The sequence below is a fragment of the Oncorhynchus kisutch genome, linkage group LG20, assembly GCF_002021735.2.
Source record: "Oncorhynchus kisutch isolate 150728-3 linkage group LG20, Okis_V2, whole genome shotgun sequence".
In the NCBI taxonomy this organism is placed as follows: domain Eukaryota; kingdom Metazoa; phylum Chordata; class Actinopteri; order Salmoniformes; family Salmonidae; genus Oncorhynchus; species Oncorhynchus kisutch.
This window is the reverse complement of record NC_034193.2, coordinates 24,742,689-24,767,039: the sequence shown is the minus strand read 5'-3', so window position 1 is coordinate 24,767,039 and position 24,351 is coordinate 24,742,689. Positions and strand designations below refer to the sequence as shown.

Below are 24,351 nucleotides of genomic sequence, written 5' to 3'. Positions count from 1 at the left end.
AGCTCTACCATATGTAGAATAAAAGGAAGCCTTTACCGTAGCCTTGCTTTCACCAAATACCAAATGCACCACATCATTGTATTGCCAAGGACACCGCCATATTTTACATAGATTACTTCAATGTAGATATCACTATTGATATTTCAAAACCTTTAAACAAAATTAGCAGAATAATGTCAATGAAGCTGCAATGGTAGATTGTAAAATAAATACTACTGCTTTTTTAACCTTTTAAGAAAAATACTTTATTCATCTACTGTATTTTCCTTACAGTTCTTCTTTATCCTAACCCTTTCGAAAGACTTACACACACACACACACACACAGACACAGGTAGCCTGGAGGTTAGAGTGTTTGGCCAGTAACCGAAAGGTTACTGGATCGAATCCCCGAGCTGACAGGACACAACTCTGTTGTTTTGCCCCTGAGCAAGGCAGTTAACCCACTGTTCCAACGGGCGCCGAAGACGTGGATGTCGATTATGGCAGCCCCCTGCACCTCTCTGATTCAGAGGAAAACCCATTTCTATTATGTATTTAGCCCTCATACCACCAGAGGTAGTGTGTTTATTCAATTCTTACATTTTTTCATGACTTTTTCAATCGACTTGTTCTTAATTAAATCAAATCAAATCAAAATGTATTTGTCAAATGCACCAAATACAACAGAATACCGAACACTGAATACAATACCTTACAGTGAAATGCTTACTTACAAGCCCTTACTGGAACAAACAATGTAGTTTTCAGAGCGTATTTTTATGGTATTTGGGTTGCTATACCATTTGGTTTGAAGTGTTTTTTGAGGATAGGTCCCGCCCTACCATTCCCATTGTTTCACTAGCAGCGATGCTAATGCTGGCTGTGGGGTAAGTAAATAAAGAAAACAAAGACATACTTTTGGTCATTGTCTCTCAGGATCAACAGATTAATTACTTTTTGTCAGTAAAATTATGTATATTTCAAAATTAGATGCACAGTGGGGCAAAAAATTATTTAGTCAGCCACCAATTGTGCAAGTTCTCCCACTTAAAAAGATGAGAGAGGCCTGTAATTTTCATCATAGGTACACTTCAACTATGTCAAACAAAATTTGAAAAATAAAATCCAGAAAATCACATTGTAGGATTTTTTTATGAATTTATTTGCAAATTATGGTGGAAAATAAGTATTTGGTCAATAACAAAAGTGTATCTCAATACTTTGTTATATACCCTTTGTTGGCAATGACAGAGGTCAAACGTTTTCAAGGTTTTCACACACTGTTGCTGGTATTTTGGCCCATTCCTCCATGCAGATCTCCTCTAGAGCAGTGATGTTTTGGGGCTGTTGCTGGGCAACACAGACTTTCAACTCCCTCCAAAGATTTTCTATGGGGTTGAGATCTGGAGACTGGCTAGGCCACTCCAGGACCTTGAAATGCTTCTTACGAAGCCACTCCTTCGTTGTGTTTGGGATCATTGTCATGCTGAAAGACCCAGCCACGTTTCATCTTCAATGCCCTTGCTGATGGAAGGAGGTTTTCAGTCAAAATCTGACGATACATGGCCCCATTAATTATTTCCTTTACACGGATCAGTCGTCCTGGTCCCTTTGCAGAAAAACAGCCCCAAAGCATGATGTTTCCACCCCCATGCTTCACAGTAGGTATGGTGTTCAGCATTCTTTGTCCCCAAACACGACGAGTTGAGTTTTTACCAAAAAGTTATATTCTGGTTTCATCTGACATTCTCCCAATCTTCTTCTGGATCATCCAAATGCTCTCTAGCAAACTTCAGACGTGCCTGGACATGTACTGGCTTAAGCAGGGGGACACGTCTAGCACTGCAGGATTTGAGCCCCTGGCGGCGTAGTGTGTTACTGATGGTAGGCTTTGTTACTTGGTCCCAGCTCTCTGCAGGTCATTCACTAGGTCCCCCCCGTGTGGTTCGGGGATTTTTGCTTACCGTTCTTGTGATCATTTTGACCCCACGGGGTGAGATCTTGCATGGAGCCCCAGATCGAGGGAGAATATCAGTAGTCTTGTATGTCTTCCATTTTCGAATTATTGCTCCCACAGTTGATTTCTTCAAACCAAGCTGCTTACCTATTGCAGATTCAGTCTTCCCAGCCTGGTGCAGGTCTACAATTTAGTTTCTAGTGTCCTTTGACACCTCTTTGGTCTTGGCCATAGTGGAGTTTGGAGTGTGACTGTTTGAGGTTGTGGACAGGTGTCTTTTATTCTGGTAACAAGTTCAAACATGTGCCATTAATACAGGTAACGAGTGGAGGACAGAGGAGCCTCTTAAAGAAGAAGTTACAGGTCTGTGAGAGCCAGAAATCTTGCGTGTTTGTAGGTGACCAAATACTTATTTTCCACCATAATTTGCTAATAAATTCATTAAAAATCCTACCATGTGATTTTCTGAATAAAAAAAAAATTGTCGGTAATAGTTGAAGTGTACCTATGATGAAAATTACAGGCCTCTCATCTTTTTAAGTGGGAGAACTTGCACAATTGGTGGCTGACTAAATACTTTTTTGCCCCACTGTACCTCCCCTTTATATGGCAGTCGTTTTTAATACATAAATAATAAATATTGAAAATGTACTTCAAAATTCTCAAAACTAAGTGATACTACAACAAATCATGGTAAATCAGCTTTTTAGTACTAATGTGGACTGTACTTTGAAAAAAGCTGCACTTTATTTAAGGGAAATGTTTCTAACTTTGTTTTATGGAATATGCAAATTACTTTAATTTTGCTAAACTAACAGTCTTTTGGGGTATTTGTTTTTATTTCAGATTACATTAATTACATGAATATTTATGTTTTGATCAGAATTAAGTTCATATTTTGCTATGATTGTTGCTTTTTCTAATAGTTTCTTCTTGGTGTCAAAATGACCCCCGTTGGTAATCCATGTATGTAAAATATGTTGGTAGGATGAGGGTTAAATGGACACAACATTTCTCTAGACATTTTTCATTTGAGTTGTAGAAGTCTTAAGTTACATTTCTTACCTCATCCATACAACAATCCTTGCCTTCCACTTCAATATCTCTCCAAACAGCCCAACTTTCCTCTCGGTCTCCCCCTGTACAGCAAAACAAAATGGCCATCTGACTGATAATTCACAGTGATTAAACCTCTATGTTTGTTTTTTGCCTGAGAGCTCTTTTTTTACGATGGGGGAGATAAGAGAGTCTATAAGAGCAGGGATTGCTGGCCTTGAAGTGCTTGTGTGGGCAGCCATTAGTGGATTTCCTTGGGGAGAAAGCCCTCTGTATGATGGTATCAGTACCCCGTGCTAGGAGAAGTGGAATAGTGGATGGCCCAAAGGTATCAGGTGGTCACACCGTCCGAGAAAGAGGCAGAGGGGATCGCTATCTCGTCTGATAAGAAAGAAAGAGAGAGAGAGAGAGAGAGAGAGAGAGAGAGGGAGAGACTACCCCAAAGCATAGGAACACAGACAGACATAGACAAAGCACACGCACAGACTGACCACACACACACAACACGACACACACAGGTATTAATACTGGGGGAGACAGAGACCGTTTTCCACCCACCTTCCCTGACCCACTAATAGAAAGGCAGAAAAGGGAGAACAGGAAAGGAGTGGCACGAGTGGGAAAGAGGGGTTCTGATAGAGAGAAAAAGGCATGGACAGGGAGGCAAAAAATGAAAAAGAAGAGAACGATAGAGAGAGAGAGAAGGGGGTGGCGGCGATGGTAGCTTGTTACCAAGGCTTTGATCCAGCAGCCTATCTACAGTATAACTACATGCCACCGCGGGCGGACTTTGACCGGCAAGACAGCATCGTACCCTGGAAACTAGGATGTCTGCACAGAGCTTTTACCGAGGGTGAGTGAGAGTGTGTGTGTCTAACGGGATCAGTGTGCTGATAACAGCTTTTTTATTTGAATTTATTTCACCTTTATTTAACCAGGTGTCCAGGTTGAGAACAAGTTCTCATTTGCAAATGCGACCTGGCCAAGATAAAGCAAAGCAGTTTGACACATGCAACAACACACAGAGTTACACACGGGATAAACAAACATGCGGTCAATAATACAGTAGAAAAAGTCTATATACAGCGTGTACAAATTAGGTAGGATAAGGGAGGTAAGGCAATAAATAGGCCGTGGTGGCGAAGTAATTACAATCTAGCAATTAAACACTGGAATGGTAGATATGCAGAAGATGAACGTGCAAGTAGGGATACTTGGGTGCAAAGGAGCAAGATAAATAAATAAATACAGTATGGGGATGAGGTAGTTGGATGGGCTATTTACAGATGGGCTATGTACAGGTGCAGTGATCTGTGAGCTGCTCTGACAGCTGGTGCTTAAAGCTAGTGAGGGAGATATGAGTCTCCAGCTTCAGTGATTTTTGCAGTTCTTTCCAGTCATTGGCAGCAGAGAACTGGAAGGAAAGGCGGCCAAAGTAAGAATTGGCTTTGGGGGTGACCAGTGAGATATACCTGTTGGAGCGCGTGCTATGGGTGGGTGCTGCTATGGTGACCAGTGAGCTGAGATGAGATGGGGCTTTGCCTAGCAGAGACTTGTAGATGACCTGGAGCCAATGGGTAAGCTTAGCTTGACAACGTTGCAATGGTTTGAGCTGTCTGAAAAAATATCTAATTCGATAGCTCCTCAACATTTTAAGCTTAAACGTGCTTGTTTGCGTCATTGTGTGTGTGGAAGAAAACAGTTTCAGTCAGTTTTATTCCATTTGGTGCCGATACAACTCGTGTGTGTGTGTGTGTGTGTGTGTGTGTGTGTGTGTGTGTGTGTGTGTGTGTGTGTGTGTGTGTGTGTGTGTGTGTGTGTGTGTGTGTGTGTGTGTGTGTGTGTGTGCGTGTGCTTGCGTTTGTGTGCATCAGTCTGTCTGTCTATGAGCGACTGTATGAATAACATTTTTCAGGGTGGGTGTGATATTTGAAATATGTACAATATCTGTGTTTTTGTTTATGTACAGTAGATTTGTAAATGAGAAGGGTGAGTATGTTTAATGTTGTATCACTTCTCTCTCTACTCCTCTGTCTGTCGACTCCTTCGGTCATCTCCCTCTCTCTCCCACCATTACTTCCCTGTCCTCTCCCTCTCTCTCCCACCCTTACTCTCTCTATTTCCTCCCCTACTCTCCTCTCCCTCTCTCCCACCCTCTTATCTCTACCCTCCTCTACCCCCCTTCCCTGCCTCTCCCTCCCTTTCTATCTCCCCCTCCTCTACCTCCTTTTCTCCCCCTCCTTCTCTCTACCCCCCCCCTTCCCCCAATCCTCAATCTCTTTTCCTCTTCCCCCTCACTTCCCCGCCCTCTCTGTCAGGTGACGTGGGAGGTGACGTGTTGGTGGACGTGGGTTCAGGGCCCACTCTATACCAGGTGTTGAGCGGCTGTGAGGTGTTCGACACTGTGTTTCTCACAGACTTCCTGGAGGTGAACAGGCAGGAGCTGAGGCGTTGGCTGCAGGGTGAGGGCTACAGCAGCCTGGACTGGACCCCCTACCTGCAGCATGTCTGCAAGCTGGAGGGCCGACGGTGGGTGCTGATGTTAGTGTTAGACCAGGGTCGTACTCATGAGTGCGTACCGTCGCAAAACGTTTTGCAACGGAAAACAAAGGCAAGCGTTTCATATTGGACAAGTTAAAAAGGTTGAACAGGTTGTCCCTTCCTGTTTCAGTCACTTTTCTTCCATTTGGTGCATAATGAATATGATTTGAGGAGTTAAACTCAACTCCTTGAGGGGCGCATCCACAGAGTCTGCTGCTTTTCACTCTTGCCTATAAACTCTCTAACAGATTTAGACCTGGGGAACCAGGTGCGGGGACTGACTTCCTAGCATATATTGATTGGTCAAGTAAGTGCTGACTTTTGAGGACAGACATTAAATAATGTATGTTTATTGTTTTTAATTGTTTGTATTATTTGTTGTTTTATTGTCCTGATCAGCCCTTCAGCGTGGACCGAGAAAGCCGCGCGCCTGCGTTCTGTTGTCTCCGACATTCTCCCCATCGACGTGCATCTCCCCCGCCCCCTGCACCCTGACTCCCAGCTCCCCACTGCCGGCGCCGACTGCCTGGTGTCCTGCTTCTGCCTGGAAAGCGTCAGTCCTGACCTTGCCTCCTTCACCCGGGCCCTGGGCCACATCAGGGGCCTTCTCCGGCCCGGGGGCCACCTGCTCCTCATCGGGGCCCTGGGTGAGAGCTACTACATGGGGGGGCCCGGTGTGCGCATCCCTGTGGTGCCCCTGGATGAGGCCCAGGTGTGTGCCAGCGTGAGGGCCAGTGGGTACACGTTGGTGAGGCTGGAGGTGTACACGCTGCCCCAGGGCATGATGGTGGGGGTGGACGACGTGACGGGCGTGTTCTTTGTGAAGGCCAGGAAGCCATAGAGGAGAAGGAGGAGGAAAGGAGAGGAGGAAAGGAGAGGAGGAGGAGGAAGGTGGGTGAAGGTGGGAGGGGAGGGAGAGTAGTGGAAGTAGGAGGAGGAGGAGGATGTGAGAGGTTGGAAGACACTAGGATGAGTAGAAGTCTAATAGAGATGAGGTCAGAAAGTAAGCAATAGATGATGAGGAAGATACAGAGTTCAAAAAGAGAGAAAGAGGTAGAGGATGTTGGAATAGTGAGAAGGAGAAAGGGGAAAGATTGGAACAGAACAGTGAGGAAGTAAACAATAGTATGAGATTAAAAACACATAAAGGAAATAGTATTTTCAATGGAACAATTTGCTAACAATTTCCACAATAGAAATCCAAATAACATTTATGGCCCTTCACTGACATTTGACTTAAAGATTAAAAGGTATACTTCTGCCCCCTACTGTTGAAATGAACTCACTGACGCGTCATGATCTTAGTCTTGATCCCACTGGTTGTGCATTTACATAGGCAGTCCAATTCTGATCTTTTGCCGAATTATTCGCAAAAGAGCTGATCTTATTGGTCAAAAGAATTGGACTGCCTGTGTAAATGCAGCCACTGAGTATTTGGGTGTATGCCCAACGCATTCAAAGGCAATTACTTCATAGAGCCTGAATTGGACTAGCTTGGTGGAAGACCCAAGTATGTTTTCATACTTGAACTTCGACCCGAGAAGTCATGTAAATCTAACAGTGAAGTTATTTTCTATCAGGATTATGGTTAGCCTTTTAGGGTTACTCAGCGATTGGCCATATTGTTAGCTGTTAAAAAAATGTGTTAGTTTGTCACGGAAAGGACTAAATAGGCTTTTAGAGTCTTTTAGAGTTAGATTTTATTTTATTTTTTACATCAAAGTTCTATGCTCTCAAAACCATTAACAAATCCTTTTGTACGTTTAAAATATATTTTTATTGTTGTCTCTTATTGTGTTATGTGTTATTTTCTCTGGCTACTTTTGGCTTGTTGGTCAATGTTAACTTGGCTTGTGGCTTCACTGACTTTGCCTGAAGTGAAATAAAAATGCTGAACTGTTACCTGTTTCTGACTGTCCCATTTCATTCCAGTCTGTTCTCAACTACTACAAAGAACTTGTATATTCCACTTAATTTATACTCCAGAGTAGTGGTTCCAAAACTGTGGGTTCGGGGCCACACGTGGGTAGCAGCAGAGGTCCAGGTAGATACAGGGGATGAAATGTGTTGTGGGTTGTAACAAAAAATGTGCTCAAAACTCTCAAATCTACATTCAGTTGGATGTTTTGAATAAGAGGGTTCATTATTTGTATGATTTTTTTGGTCTTAGTTTGTGTTTTCACCGCTCAACCCTTTACGGTGGGTCACGACTACATAGAGACCTAAATTGGTTGGGTCACGAAGCAAAACAGTTTAGGAAACCCTGCACTAGAGAGCGCTATATGTTGGGTCATGGGTCACTGGTCACTGGTCACACGTGACAAGGAAGTGAAAATGCACAGGTATGGAGAGCATAAGTAATTAAAGGAATACTACACAATAACATTGAATTTCCTTTACCTTCCGGGAACAACACTGACTGAAACATTTAGAAAGAGTTGTTGGGATTTCTTATTTTATTGGAGAACTACAGGTGTTTCTGTAGATTTGAGGAACTGCTGAATACTGTTGGCTGAGACGTTTCTGGATACAATACTGCCTCCTAGTAGTACTGCTGTGCTCACACTGCTTCAGCTTGGAGTTGGCTACACTCATCCCAAGTCTAAGTTTTGTGTCCACCTGAATGAAGGAATTCATTTGTTTATATATGTGGCAAATTGAAAACAGGCTACATTGAGTTGCTTCAGCCATTGTGAATACAACACTACTCACATGAAAATTCTCAAGGACAAAAAACACAAAGTCAAAAGACATTTCCGTTGTGGTACTCCTCGTTATCAGATGGACACATGATTGCACAGCTCATGCCAGATGGTATATTGGGCACTCTAAAGGTACTATACATACAATTAAATTGGAAACATACATAAAATATACAGTATGTAATACAAATAAGCCTAAAACATGATCACAACACTGAACTAGATCAGCAGTGCACTAATTTACCTCTCTGTCCTTCATTGTCTCATCCTCCTCTTTCACACTCTTCTCGACTTGGACCCTGTCCTTGCTCACGTGTCTCCTGGCTGCTGTCTGCTTCGGCTTACTTGCTATGCTGCCCTCTTCCCCTCCATTTTCCATCACCTCTTTCTTCCTCTCTTCCTCTTCTTCGTTATCTCTTATCATCTCCCATAGGTCAGAATCCACCTTCATCAGGCAGATCTCCTGGATGAACTTCTTCACCTTGACCTTGAACTGCTCCTTTGCTTTCCTCTCCTCCAAAGCCTGAGCATCCATGTTGGCCCCACCTTTGATCAGGTTTAATTCCTGGGTGACACAGATATTCCATCACCTGCTCAGCCTCCAAGTTGATGACAACCCATACCATCTTATCAGGGCATGACGATAGATCCTGTACAGTCAGGGTCTGAGTCTTGAACTGGACGTGTTTCTTCACAACCTGCCTTCTGAACTTTGAAGCAGGACGAGGGCTTAAATCTGGTCTGATAGTCCGTAATGACTCCTTCTTGGCATCATTGTTTGGCACAGTGACTCTGACTCTAATGGGAGGCAGTGGCATCTTGGTGGCCATATTGGCTCCATGGACTGCCTTCAATGGCTTGACGCTATGGAGGTAGATGTTTTTCACCACGCAGGTTTGATCCCTCTTGGTCCGGATGGGTTGCAGTGGCTTCCGGATGGGAGGAACAGTAGCCTTCCCTGACTGCTGAGATGTTGGAGCTACATGCAGTCCTTGACTCTTCCCATTGCAGAACGACCTCTTCTTCTGCAGTACTGGGATTCTGGAGGGAGGATGGGGCCTATTTTCCTCAGTCTCAACCTTTTCCACAGGCTCCAAACTGGATGGGCCATATCATAAAGTAGCTTCATAATCAACACCTTCTCATACTGACTCCATGTGACCATGTCAGCAGAATTAACTGATGACTGTGTTCACTATGGGATATTGTTCTGACTGTAAACTTTTAAGCCCTTTTTTAACTAGGTAGCGCTCTGTTATACTAGGATGATTTGTAGCAACACTGTCGGCAATAACTTTACAATATTAGTTGACTTGAGTAAACCAAAGAAAATTCACATTTTAGAGTCATACAGTCAGTGACTCACACCATCTCCAACTTCAAAGCCAACCATTTAAAACCTAGCTAACTTAGTATCACGTTACTCTATATGTTTCATACATGTATTGTAATCGTATTTAAACAACTTTATTTAATATAACAAGACATAATAATAGCTATTATTTTATTATAGCTTTGATATAGGCCTAATACAAATATTCAACATATTCAATACAAAAACTGTTTTTAAAGCTTAAACATGAAAACATAGTGTTCTAAAACGTGCTTAAACAACTGTATATTGACTGATAGGCCTACATTCGGATTAATATTATTTTACGATAAGAAAAGGGCATGAAACGCTTGTGATTTTTTTTGTTGCTCTAAAGACCCCCTCCCCCTTATAAACGCCACACCTCGTTGTAGGCTATGACTTTCCGTACAGAGGAAAACAGTGCTTTTGAGTTTACTCTATTTGGAGTTGTGTCAGATCGCAGACTGAGCGAAGGCGGAAGGGAGGGGGGGTATTTAAACTAGTCACAAAGAAATGTCTTGCCAAACGTCTGCGCCGTGCGTCCTGACAAAGTACCCACGCCAAGATGGGTAGGCCTACTCACATAACGCAAAGGATTCAACTTTGGATAGGTTATTTCGTTTTATTTGCAGTTACTGATGTTTTGGGTAAGTTTGAACTATATGATGGAAATGTACTACTTCTAGCGGTGTGCGGTTGCTGCATCTTGAACATCGGTGTAATAATGAATCATTGTTGAGAGAGGGCGCAAAACGCAGTTCAGACAGGGAAATAGACTACAGCTAGAAATACACGTTAGACACTGTAGTTTCTTTAATGGTCGCATGAAATGGTAATATCTCTACAAATAAGGGCATTTAATAGATGCAGTATCATCAGTTTGGCTTTTATTATAGAAAATCATTGTAGTTTTTATTAAACTAAATTAAGCATAACTGGATAAATGGATAAAAAATGTTAACTCCAAACTCGTTTTGTTGTAACTTCTCTAAATCTGTCCACGTAGCTCCCCGTGCTCTCCCCAGACTGTTTGAGACTGGCCTCCAGTTTCCATCTTTCCCCTTATGACTCCTTACCACCTGATGAGATGACAAAGGGGAATTATAGGTTTAGCATTCTGCTAGTAAGAGGACCATGTTAATTGTGTGTGTGTGTGTGTGTGTGTGTGTGTGTGTGTGTGTTTGTGTGTACATGCGAGCGCGTGTGCAGGTGTGTCCCATTACTTGAGGTTCAATAAGCATGTCAAAAGTGATTCGTTTGATTGACAAGAATAATCACTATTTATTAAAAAGGTGACTTAAGTCATAAACACACATGTACACACCAAATTACTGTAGGCTATCTACACCCTTACAAAAAAAGTCTTACAGGAACCCTGCATGAAGAATCCTACAGGATTCCTGCAGGATATTTATTCTGCAGGATTCCTGTAGGATTTTTGGGACCAGTTTCCTGTAGAAATCATGCAGGAAGTCCTTCAAGTAAATAATCCTGCAAGAATCCTGCAGATAGTCATTTTCCTGAAGGACAACCCGCAGGAATTGTCCTACAGCAAAATGGCCCCAAAATCCTTTTGATAACCTGTAGATAAGATTCCTGAAGGTAATTCTAAAATATTTTCAGGGCCATTTTCCTGTAGGACAGAAAACCTATGGGATCTCTTCCTCATCCTTTAAAAATAATGGACATAAAGCATAAGATATCTGATTGCATAGGAATTGTATTACTCAATGCAGCAACCGCGGGCGTGTTTGATTGTCCATTTCACCAGCACTGCATTAAACATGATTCCTAGGAGAAAGAAAATTAGATTCTGAATAAATATGGCAGAAGCATAGGTAAAAGAGTGAGAGTAATGGTGATGTCACATGAACAGCTTATGTGTATTGGTGTAAAGGGAAACAAATGTCTGCAATGGTAAGCTTGGTGATAGTTGGTTTTAATATGGCTGGTACCAACAACATCTGTGAGTACTGCTATGCGTGTGTGTTAGGCTCCATTTTAAAGGGAGAAATGAGAGGCTGAAACTATGTGTGGTGGTACCTTTGCCTGCAGGACTGTCGAGTGCTGCTTTCTGTGGTGGTCAGTCTCACTTGTTTATAGGCTCTGTCTTAACTGGGGAGGGGAGGAAAGACATGAGAGCGAGAGAGTTCCGAATATAACTGCAGAACTGTGTGTGTGTGTGTGTGTGAGAGTGTGTGTGTGTGTGTGTGTGTGTGTGTGTGTGTGTGTGTGTGTGTGTGTGTGTGTGTGTGTGTGTGTGTGTGTGTGTGTGTGTGTGTGTGTGTGTGTTACATGAAAAACAGCAACAAAATTGTGCAAATTATATACTGTAGTAGTAAAGGAAACCGTATCACCTTTAAATAGAAGACTACTGGACTAATGGAGCTTCAAATGAGACAAAGATTCAGAAACAGAAACATTATTTTATTATAGCTATTATTGTTATTATATAGGCCTAATACAAATATTCAACATACTCAATACAAAAACTATTTTAAAAGCTTAAACATGAAAACATAGTGTTCTAAAATGTGTTTAACTGTATATTGACTGGTAGAACTACATTCGGATGAATATTATTTAAGGATGAGAAAAGGGCATAAAATGCTTGTGCTTTTTTGTTGCTCTAAAGCCCTTATAAACGCCACACCTCGTTGTACAGTAGGCTATGACTTTCCGGACAGAGGAAAACAGAGTTTACTGTATTTGGACTTGTGTCAGATTGCAGACTGAGCGAAGGCGGAAGGGAGGGGGGGTATTTAAACTAGTCACAAAGAAATGTCTTGCCAAACGTCTGCGCCGTGCGTCCTGACAAAGTACCCACGCCAAGATGGGTAGGCCTACTCACATAACGCAAAGGATTCAACTTTGGATAGGTTATTTCGTTTTATTTGCAGTTACTGATGTTTTGGGTAAGTTTGAACTATATGATGGAAATGTACTACTTCTAGCGGTGTGCGGTTGCTGCATCTTGAACATCGGTGTAATAATGAATCATTGTTGAGAGAGGGCGCAAAACGCAGTTCAGACAGGGAGATAGACTACAGCTAGAAATACACGTGAGACACTGTAGTTTCTTTAATGGTCGCATGAAATGGTAATATCGCTACAAATAAGGACATTTAATACATGCAGTAATATCATTTTGGTTTTTATTATAGAAAATTATTCTATTTTTAATTAAACTAAATTCAAACATAACTGGATAAATGGATAAAAAATGTTAACTCCAAACTCGTTTTGTTGTAATCTGTCAAAATCTGTCCACATCGCTCCCTGTGCTCTCCCCAGACTGTTTGAGACTGGCCTCTAGTTTCCATCTTTCCCCTTATGACTCCTTATCACCTGATGAGATGACAAAGGGGAATTATAGGCTTAGCATTCTGCTAGTAAGAGGACCATAAGTCATAAGTAGCTGTACCGTGTGTGTGTGTGTGTGTGTGCGTGTGTGTGTGCAGGTGTGTCCCATTACTTGAGGTTCAATAAGCATGCCAAAAGTTATTCGATTGATCGCCAAGAATTACCACTATTTATTAAAAAGGTCATACACACACCAAATGACTGTAGGCTATCTACACCCTAACATCCCTGCAGGATTCCTGTACGATTTTCAGGGCCAGTTTCCTGTAGGACAATTCCTGCATGAATGCTGCAGGATCCTGTAGGAATCATGCAGGTAGTCTTTCAAGAAAACTTTTCCTGAAGGACTACCAGAAGGAATTGTCCTAGAGCAAAATGGCCCCAAAATCCTTTTGATATCCTGTAGATATGATTGCTGAAGGTAATTCAAAAATATTTTCAGGCCATTTTCCTGTAGGACACCTGTGGGATCTCTTCCTCATCCTTTAAAATAATGGACATAAAGCATAAGATATCTGATTGCATAGGAATGTTATTATTCAATGCAGCAACAGCGGGTGTGTTTGATTGTCCATTTCACCATCACTGCATAAAATATGAATAAATATGGTAAAAGCATAGGTAAAAGAATGAGTCAGTTATTGGCTTAATCAATAAGTGCATCGATGACGTCCCCCCCACAGTGACCGTATGTACATACCCCAACCTGAAGCCATGAATTACAGGCAACATCCACGCTGAGCTTAAGGCTTGGGCTGCTGCTTTCAACGTGCGGGACTCAGGCAAAGCATCAATACAGGACTAAGATCGAATCGTACTACACAGGTTCTGATGCTCGCCGGATGTGGCAGGGCTTGCAAACCATTACAGACTACAAAGGGAAGCACATCCGAGAGCTGCCCAGTGACAAAAGCCTATCAGACGAGCTAAACTACTTCTATGCTTGCTTCGATAACACTGAAACATGCATGAGAGTACCAGCTGTTCCGGACGACTGTGTGATCACGCTCTCTGCAGCCGATGTGAGTAAGACCTTTAAACAGGTCAACATTCACAAGGCCGCAGGGACAGACGGATTACCAGGACGTGTACTGCAAGCATGCACTGACCAACTGGCAAGTGTCTTCACTGACATTTTCCACCTTTCCCTGTCCGAGTCTGTAATACCAACATATTTTAAGCAGACCACCATAGTGACTGTGCCCAAGAACACTAAGGTAACCTGCCTAAATGACTACTGAAGTGCTTTGAAAGGCTGGTCATGGCTCACATCAACACCATTACCCCTAGACCCATTCCAATTTGTATACCGCCCCAACAGATCCACACATTACTTAGTCTTGCAGGAATTGTCACGGTCCTGCAGGAATTTCAACATTTCTGTAGGACGTCATGCTCCTGCAGGAGTCCTGCAGGAACATTGGGGATTTTGTCAACCCTACAGGATTCCTGCAGGACACCTTCACAAAGGGTAGAATTCCTGCATGATTCCTGTAGGACTTTTTGTTCGTGTGCGCCCTTGCACATTTAAATATGCACGATTGCTGTATGTATACTATGCATATGTGGGTGCACGTGTGCGCATGTGTGTCTACATGCTATGTTTACGTAGAGTTTGGTGAGTGACTCTACTGTCATTTCAGGTTCCAACATCTGTACATCCCGAGGGGCCAGCACATGTAAGCAGTGTCTGGCTGTACATCCTACCTGTGCGTGGTGTTCCCAAGAGGTGTGTCTAAATTCTCCCTGATATCTCCTTCAATTCTCCTTTCCTGAGGGATTACTGATCCGTGTAACAGAGGTGGTTTGCCTATGACCTAAATATGTGCGCTAGCTCCCCTGAGCTAATGCCTAGGCTTAGCTCAGAAGGCTAACACAGTCTTGTGGCACGCAGACGACTCCTGTTTGGACATGTTGTAATCAATCTGATGATTGACATCAAGGAAATTGGGCCACAGAATAGTGTTGTAATTGTAGTTAATGGCAATGGATGGGGACTGCACTTTGGCAATTCCCTGGCACTCCCTTCCTCCCCGAAATGTTTATACATTTTCTCCATGTATTCATCCCTATGATTATATTTCTGGGTTGCTCCACTAATTCTGTGTTTTTTGAGAAGTGTAACTTGGTCAAAAAGACCTGAATTGACCTATTTTCTTTTACATTGTGTCAGAAAGAGAACATGTTCAACCTCATAAAAAACACCTTTTCACATCTCAAGATGTTAAATAGAAAAAGGACTATAGTAAGTGCCTATTAAGTGCCAAATAAAGTAACAGGGTTGACCGTAACAGGGTTAACGATTTCTTCTTAAATCAACCATGAATCCACTTGTGACAGGGGAAATTTAAGCTTGTTGTGTGCAGCAGGTAGTGGCAATTGAATCCAAGCTAAAATAAAATACATGTGAAATTGTTGAAACAATTTTAGCCTGTCTATTTCTAGGTAACAGGGTTGATGTGCTATGCTCGGCCCACTCAGTTTTCCACCACAAACAATCAGAAATGGCCAAAAAGAGTTCACTTTTACTCTATGATTTAGATTATTAGATGTTCATATTTCAAAATATTTAAAAAGGAATCGTTTCACTGTATCAGAGAGATACTTCAGCATTTTGGCAATGAAGCCCTTTATCTACTTCCCCAGAGTCAGATGAACTCATGGATAACGTTTTTTATTTCTCTGTTTGGAGGAAGTTGCTAACTAGCGTTAGCGCAATTGATAACTAGCGTGAGCACAATGACTGGAAGTCTATGGTAACTGCTAGCATGCTAGTTAGTTTTGACTCACAAAACTACCTCTAACTTCCTTCATACCAGATGCAGAAACATAAAACATGTATTCATGAGTTTCTGGCTCTAGGGAACTAGATAAATAACTTCATTGCCAAAATCCCAAAATATCCCTTTAAAACGAGAGTTCAGTTCATGTATAAGAGGGTTGACCTTAAAATGAGAAACAGAAGTAAATGATTCACTAATCACATGAAATAAATAGTCATCTTCAGAAATGACTTTGTCAAAGCAACAAAATAAATAAAATCTTCTTAGAAGTGATACAGGTTGACTTAGGGACATGTCAAAATGAAGAATTTTGGCACTTTAGCAAGCTTTTATTCATATAAAAATATGATTTTTGGAATTCTCCATATGGTCTATATTAAGTAGCAAATCATTTACTATAACATGCTTTTAAATTCAATATTGGTCCACAATTTCTAATCCAAATATTAAAGTGGAACGACCCTTCTATGGCATGGGGCATGTCAGGACTTGCCCTTTCACCTCCATGGCCTGGCCAAAAACAAGATGGCCTACCCCAAACAACACATAGGCTGTGTTAGAACTGCTACTTCTAGCTTTTTTGAAGGGAATGGTAGAGATTATTAACACTTCCTGTTTCTCTCACTAACTTCCTGAATTGTTCCATCAGGACTTTGGGCAGGGTGTGGCAGGCTCGTCTCGTTGTGACCTGAAGCGTAACCTATTGGTGGCGGGCTGTGCTCCTCCGACCGCCCTTGAGTTCCCCACCAGCAAGCTGCAGGTGAAGGAGGACCGGCCCCTCAGCAACAAGGCAGCCGGAGACACAGCCGACGCCACGCAGATCCAACCTCAGAGACTCCACATCACCCTCAGACCAGGTGAGATTATTAGGCTGAGACCAGGTAAGATTATTAGACCAACACCAGGTGAGATTATTACACATAGATCAAAAGAGATTATGCCTATTACATTTAGGCCAAGTGGGATTAACCAAATGAAACCAGGTGGGATTATTACACTCAGACCAGGTGATATTATTATACCCTCAGACCAGGTGAGATTATTACACGGACAACAAGTGAGATTATTACACTGGTGGGATTATTGCACTCAAGACAGGTGAGATTATTACACATTCAGAACAAGTGAGACTTCATGTCGACCTCAGACCAGGTGAGATTATTAGACTGATACCACATCACCCTCAGACCAGGTGATATTATTACATGAGACCCGATGAGGTTATTACATGCAAACAGCACATCCCAAATTTCCACCTCTCCCCCTGTCAGATGACTCCAAGCGGTTCACAGTGAAGGTGCGCCAGGTGGAGGACTACCCGGTGGACCTGTATTACCTCATGGACCTGTCCTTCTCCATGAACGATGACCTGTTCCGCCTCCGCACCCTGGGGAAAGGCCTGGCCAAGGAAATGGGACGCACCACCAGCAACCTGCGCATGGGCTTCGGAGCCTTCGTGGACAAGCCACTGTCACCTTACATGTACATCTCCCCCAAGGAGGCCCTGCTCAACCCCTGTCACGGGTAAGCCAGGGTTATTAAACCAGGGATAACTTTGTTTTAATTTTTGTTTATCCTTAATTTGAACAGGTTCATGACATTAAAATGGGGAATATACCTGTATATCCACATTGACACCAAATTTGCACCCTTCTCTCAATAAAACACCAAGAACTAGCTCCTTGTATGACTTCCTCTTTAAACTTGAGAGTGGTCAAGTTTCCCCAGCCCCGTCCTTCTTCTCACCAAACAGTGGCAAGGTCAGGCTATTGAAATTGTAGGTTGTGCCTTTAAACTGTCATGTATACAAGCTAGCTGTTGGTGTTGAGTCATTCTGAGACTCTGTGGGTGATGATGCTTAGTCAGCGTGTAGGAGTCAGACACAAGTAATCCAGAGATCTCGACAGGGGTTTAAGGAGCGAATATAAGATTGGCTGTCTCCACCCTGGTTTAGCTGAACTTTTCACTGGTTTGAGGTTTTGCTCCCTCACACTCCTGTTATCTTTTTCTCTCTCTCACACTCTCTCTCTCTCTCTCTCTCCCTCCCTCACGTCATCTCTCTCTCTCTCCCTCACTCACACACACGTCATCTCTCTCTCTCTCCCTCACTCACACAAGTCATCTCTCTCTCTCTCCCTCACTCACACAAGTCATCTCTCTCTCTCCCTCACTCACACAAGTCATCTCTCTCTCTCTCCCTCACTCACACAAGTCATCTCTCTCTCTCTCCCTCACTTACACAAGTCATCTCTCTCTCCCTCACTCACACAAGTCATCTCTCTCTCTCCCTCACTCACACAAGTCATCTCTCTCTCTCCTTCACTCACACACACCATCTGTCTCTCTCTCTCCCTCACTCACACACACCATCTGTCTCTCTCTCTCCCTCACTCACACACACCATCTGTCTCTCTCTCTCCCTCACTCACACACACCATCTGTCTCTCTCTCTCCCTCACTCACACACGTCATCTCTCTCTCTCTCTCTCTACTAGAACAGTACTGTATACAGTGCATATGTACAGTGCTTTTTCTACATTTTGTTACGTTACAGCCTTATTCTAAAATGGATACAATATTTTTTTTCCGTCATCAATCTACACACAATACCTCATAATGACAAAGCAAGATCAGGTTTTTAGAATTTTTTGCAACAGTATTCAAAATAAAAAACACAAGACCCTTTGCTATGAGAATCGAAATTGAGCTCAGGTGCATCCTGTATCCATTGATCATCCTGGAGATGTTTCTACAACTTGATTGGAGTCCACCTGTGGTAAATTCAATTGATTGGACATGATAAGGTCCCACAGTTGACAGTGCGTGTCAGAGCAAAAACCAAGCCATGAGGTCAAAAGGATTGCCCGTAGAGCTCCGAGACAGGATTGTGTTGAGGCAGAAATCTGGGGAAGGATACCAAAACATTTCTGCACCATTGAAGGACAACGACTCTAAGCACACAGCCAAGACAACGCCGAAGTGGCTTCGGGACAAGTCTATGAATGTCCTTGAGTGGCCCATCCAGAGCACGGACCTGAACCCAATCGAACATCTCTGGAGAGACCTGAAAATAGCTGTGCAGCAACACTGCTCTTCCAAACTGACAGAGTTTGAGAGGATCTGCAGAGAAGAATGGGAGAAACTCCCCAAATACAGGTCTCCCATGCTTGTAGCACCATACCCAAGAAGACTCGAGGCACACTTTCAAAGGTGCTTCAACCAAGTACTGAGTAAATGGTCTGAATACTTAAGGAAATGTGATATTTCAGTTTTGTATGTTTAATAAATTTGCTAAAATGCCTAAAAACCTGTTTTTGCTTTGTCGATATGGACTATTGTGTGTTGGTTGGATGAGGGTAAAAAAAATATTTAATACATTTTAGAATAAGGCATAACAAAATGTGGAAAAAGTCAAGGGGTCTGAATACATTTCGAATGCACTGTAAATCAATTTATTTTTATTTACCTTTATTTAGACTGTAAATCAATGAGATGATAGAGGACGCCATTTTTTTTATGAGCATGGCCTTATTTCTATTGTAGCATATTGGATGACTGTCATTCATATTCCATTCACATTGATAGGTTTATGATACTAACATTTTCCCTATACCCATCATGAGGTCGTTACAATCTAGCATATCAATGAACGTTTACAACGTAGGTGCACAGGTCGTGAGAAATGTGAGTAATTAAGGTGACAGAGAGTGACACGTTTAATACCGCCTTGCACACTCTTGCCTGCATCAACAGAATTGGCGGAATGAATACACCTCTGATCACACAGAAACACAGTTCACTTTCATAGCAGCCACATACTTACTGCATGAACATTTTGCTCGTTGCATAATTCCTTCTTGCATCTACACACTCTCCTCCTCTCACCTTCTCCCTTTGCTTGTGGACTTCAGTGCACAACAAATCATCTGTCTGTGACCAGACTAAAAAAACATTTCAAGACAAACCATATCATAACTGCTAACTGCTACGCATAGCCTACATCGTTGTCACCATATTAGATAATAACATCATAGTTAACATACAGTGGCTTGCGACAGTATTCACCCCCCTTGGCATTTTTCCTATTTTGTTGCCTTACAACCTGGAATTAAAATAGATTTTTCTGGGGGGGTTGTATAATTTAATTTACACAACATGCCTACCACTTTGAAGATGCAAAATATTTTTTATTGTGAAACAAACAAGAAATAAGACAAAAAACTAAACTTGAGCTATTCACCCCCCCAAAGTCAATACTTTGTAGAGTCACCTTTTGTAGCAATTACAACTGCAAGTCTCTTGGGGTATGTCTCTATAAGCTAGGCACATCTAGCCACTGGGATTTTTGCCCATTCTTCAAGGCAAAACTGCTCCAGCTCCTTCAAGTTGGATTGTTTCCGCTGGTGTACAGCAATCTTTAAGTCATACCACAGATTATCAATTGGATTGAGGTCTGGGCTTGGACTAGGCCATTCCAAGACATTTAAATGTTTCCCCTTAAACCACTTGAGTGTTGCTTTAGCAGTATTCTTAGGGTCATTGTCCTGCTGGAAGATGAACATCTGTCCCAGTCTCAAATCTCTGGAAGACTGAAACAGGTTTCCCACAAGAATTTCCCTGTATTTAGCGCCATCACCAGTTTCCCAGTCCCTGCCAATGAAAACATCCCCACAGCATGATGCTACCACCAGCATGCTTCCCTGTGGGAATGGTGTTCTTGGGGTGATAAGAGGTGTTGGGTTTGTGCCAGACATAGCGTTTTCCTTGATGGCCAAAAAGCTCAATATTTGTCTCATCTGACCAGAGTACCTTCTTCCATATGTTTGGGGAGTCTCCCACATGCCTTATGGCGAACACCAAATGTGTTTGCTTATATTTTCTTTAAGCAATGTTTTTTTTCTGGCCACTCTTCCGTAAAACCCAGCTCTGTGGAGTGTACTGCTTAAAGTGGTCCTATGGACAGATACTCCAATCTCCACTGTGGAGCTCCTTCAGGGTTATCTTTGGTCTCTTTGTTGCCTCTCTGATTAATGCACTCTTGCCTGATCTGTGAGTTTTGGTGGACGGCCCTCTCTTGGCAGGTTTGTTGTGGTGCCATATTCTTTCCATTTTTTAATAATGCTCTGTGGGATGTTCATAGTTTGAGATATTTTTATAACCCAACCCTGATCTGTACTTCTCCACAACTTTGTTGCTGACCTGTTTGGAGAGATCCTTGCACCTCATGGTGCCACTTGCTTGGTGGTACCCCTTTCTTAGTGGTGTTGCAGACTCTGGGGCCTTTCAGAACAGTTGTATATATACTGAGATCATGTGACACTTAGATTGCACACAAGTGGACTTTATTTAACTAATTATGTGACTTCTGAAGGTAATGGGTTGCACCAGATCTTGTTTAGGGGCTTCATAGCAAAGGGGGTGAATACATATATAATTTTTTTTAAATTAGAACTTTTTGAAACAAGGTATTTTTTTCATATCACAAATTTGGAATATTTTGTGTTTGTCCATTTTTAAAAAAAATCTGTTATTTTACCAGGTAAGTTGACTGAGAACACGTTCTCATTTACAGCAACGACCTGGGGAATAGTTACAGGGGAGAGGAGGGGGATGAATGAGCCAATTGTAAACTGCGACTTATTAGGTGACCATGATGGTTTGAGTGCCAGATTGGGAATTTGGCCAGGACACTGGGGTTAACACCCCTACTCTTACGACAACTGCCATGGGATCTTTAATGACCTCAGAGAGTCAGGACACCCATTTAACATCCCTTTCAAAAGATGGCACCCTACACAGGGCAGTGTCCCCAATCACTACCCTGGGGAATTGGGATATTTTTTAGACCAGAGTAAAGAGTGCCTCATACTGGCCCTCCAACACCACTTCCAGCAGCACCTCGTCTCCCACGCAATGGGGGATGAATACTTTTTCAAGGCACTGTAGCTGCTAGCTAGGAAACCCGCTACAATAATGTAGTACAGTGTGCAGTCAGCAAGCAGTTTAGCTTACCTTGATTTGGAAGATTTCCAGTATTGGAAAGCCATAGCCAGCTAGCTAACATAGCATCCCTCTCTATTTGAGCCTGGTGTTTGAGTAGGCTTAACTAGCTAGCTGGATTCACTAGCTAAGTGAAAGTGTTTTTTTTTTATATATATATATATAGCTAGCTCTGTCTCTCTCTATCTCTCTCTCTTGCTTCTCCTTCATTTTTAAAGAAATGTATTTGTTCAAAACTGTTTAAATATTGTCTTTCTCTTTGAGTTAACTACTCACCACATTTGCACAGCAGGCCAGGGTCACGTGTGCTTCCTCTCAGGCCTCTAAGTCACCAGGCTGCAAGTTATGGCGCACACCTGTCACCATCGCTATGTGCACCTCCGCTTCATTAGACTTACCTGGATTCCATCACTTCCCTGATTACCTTCCCTATACAGTTGATGTCAGAAGTTTACATACACCTCAGCCAAATACATTTAAACTCAGTTTTTCACAATTCCTGACATTTAATCCTAGTAAAGATTCCCTGTCTTAGGTCAGTTAGGGTCACAACTTTATTTTTAGAATGTGAAATGTCAGAATAATGGTAGAGAGAATGATGATTTATTTCAGCTTTTATTTCTTTCATGACATTCCCAGTGGGTCAGAAGTTTACATACACTCAATTAGTATTTGGTAGCATTGCCTTTAATTTGTTTAACTTGGGTCAAACATTTCGGGTAGCCTTCCACAAGCTTCCCACAATAAATTGGGTGAATTTTGGCCCATTCCTCCTGACAGAGCTGGTGTAACTGAGTCAGGTTTGTAGGGATCCTTGCTCGCACACATTTTTTCAGTTTGACCCTCAAATGTTCTATAGGGTTTTGTGATGGCCACTCCAATACCTTGACTTTGTTGTCCTTAAGCCATTTTGCCACAACTTTGGAAGTATGCTTGGGGTCATTGTCCATTTGGAAGACCCATTTGCGACCAAGCTGTAACTTGTTGTTGCTTAAATATGTCCACATAATTTTCTTCCTCATGATGCCATCAATTTTGTGAAGTGCACCAGTCCCTCCTGCAGCAAAGCACCCCCACAATATGATGCTGCCGCCCCATGCATCATGGTTGGGATGGTGCTCTTTGGCTTGCAAGCCTCCCCCTTTTTCCTCCAAACATAACAATGATCATTATGGCCAAACAGTTTTATTTTTGTTTCATCAGACCAGAGGACATTTCTCCAAAAAGTACGATCTTTGTCCCCATGTGCAGTTGCAAACCATAGTCTGGCTTTTTTAATGTTGGTTTTGGAGCAGTGGCTTCTTCCTTGCTGAGCAGCCTTTCAGGTTATGTCGATATAGGACTCGTTTTACTGTGGATATAGACACTTTTGTACCTGTTTCCTCCAGCATCTTCACAAGGTCCTTTGCTGTTGTTCTGGGATTGATTTCCCTTTTCGCACCAAAGTACATTCATCCCTAGGGGACAGAACACGTCTCCTTCCTGAGCGGTATGACGGCTGTGTGGTCCCATGGTGTTTATACTTGCGTACTATTGTTTGTACAGATGAACGTGGTAACTTCAGGCATTTGGAAATTGCTCGTAAGGATGAACCAGACTTCTGGAGATCTACAATTTTTTCTGAGGTCTTGGCTAATTTCCTTTGATTCTCCCATGATGTCAAGCAAAGAGGCACTGAGTTTGAAGGTTGGCCTTGAAATACATCCACAGGTACACCTCCAATTCACTCAAATGATGTCAATTAGCCTATCAGAAGCTTCTAAAGCCATGACATAATTTTATGGAATTTTTCAAGCTGTTTAAAGGCACAATCAACTTCTGACACACTGGAATTGTGCTTATAGTGAATTATAAGTGAAATAATCTGTCTTTAAACAATTGTTGGAAAATGTACTTGTGTCATGCACAAAGTAGATGTCCTAACCGACTTGCCAAAATTATAGTTTGTTAACAAGAAATTTGTGGAATGGTTGAAAAACGAGTTTTAATGACTCCAACCTAAGTGTATGTAAACTTCCGACTTCAACTGTATATCAAATCAAATCAAATTTATTTATATAGCCCTTCGTACATCAGCTGATATCTCAAAGTGCTGTACAGAAACCCAGCCTAAAACCCCAAACAGCAAGCAATGCAGGTGTAGAAGCACGGTGGCTAGGAAAAACTCCCTAGAAAGGCCAATACCTAGGAAGAAACCTAGAGAGGAACCAGGCTATGTGGGGTGGTCAGTCCTCTTCTGGCTGTGCCGGGTGGAGATTATAACAGAACATGGCCAAGATGTTCAAATGTTCATAAATGACCAGCATGGTCGAATAATAATAAGGCAGAACAGTTGAAACTGGAGCAGCAGCACAGTCAGGTGGAAGTTGAAACTGGAGCAGCAGCATGGCCAGGTGGACTGGGGACAGCAAGGAGTCATCATGTCAGGTAGTCCTGGGGCATGGTCCTAGGGCTCAGGTCAGTTGAAACTGGAACAGCAGCATGGCCAGGTGGACTGGGGACAGCAAGGAGTCATCATGTCAGGTAGTCCTGGGGCATGGTCCTAAGGCTCAGATCCTCCGAGAGAGAGAAAGAAAGAGAGAAGGAGAGAATTAGAGAACGCACACTTAGATTC

The 24,351-nt window shown here is 42.5% G+C and overlaps 2 protein-coding genes across 4 annotated transcripts in view; both read left to right on the top strand.

The window, feature by feature from the left end:
• The first annotated feature begins 3,414 nt into the window (after positions 1–3,414).
• pnmt (phenylethanolamine N-methyltransferase) lies at positions 3,415–7,437 on the top strand. Its single transcript, XM_020454380.2, has 3 exons — positions 3,415–3,847; positions 5,313–5,523; positions 5,935–7,437. Exons 1-3 carry the CDS (start codon positions 3,646–3,648, stop codon positions 6,374–6,376), a joined length of 855 nt encoding a protein of 284 aa, XP_020309969.1. The 5' UTR covers positions 3,415–3,645; the 3' UTR covers positions 6,377–7,437.
• Positions 7,438–12,318: 4,881 nt separating this feature from the next.
• The window catches only part of LOC109865587 (integrin beta-3), a 37,426-nt gene continuing 25,393 nt past the window's right edge, over positions 12,319–24,351 (top strand). Inside the window, exons 1-4 of one of the 3 annotated variants that reach the window (XM_020453880.2) lie at positions 12,319–12,506; positions 14,598–14,683; positions 16,387–16,594; positions 17,009–17,261. In XM_020453880.2, the coding sequence (XP_020309469.1) occupies positions 12,425–12,506; positions 14,598–14,683; positions 16,387–16,594; positions 17,009–17,261 (629 nt within the window). In that variant the 5' untranslated portion in view covers positions 12,319–12,424. The other 2 variants (XM_031799366.1, XM_020453881.2) reach the window with 2 other exon arrangements.

Excerpts from the sequence above, each read along its gene's own strand:
- pnmt (XM_020454380.2), top strand. The coding sequence starts at position 3,646 with ATGGACAGGGAGGCAAAAAATGAAAAAGAAGAGAACGATAGAGAGAGA. Across the intron at positions 3,848-5,312 it reads GCACAGAGCTTTTACCGAGG|GTGACGTGGGAGGTGACGTG; the intron begins GTGAGTGAGAGT and ends CCTCTCTGTCAG. Across the intron at positions 5,524-5,934 it reads TGCAAGCTGGAGGGCCGACG|CCCTTCAGCGTGGACCGAGA; the intron begins GTGGGTGCTGAT and ends TGTCCTGATCAG.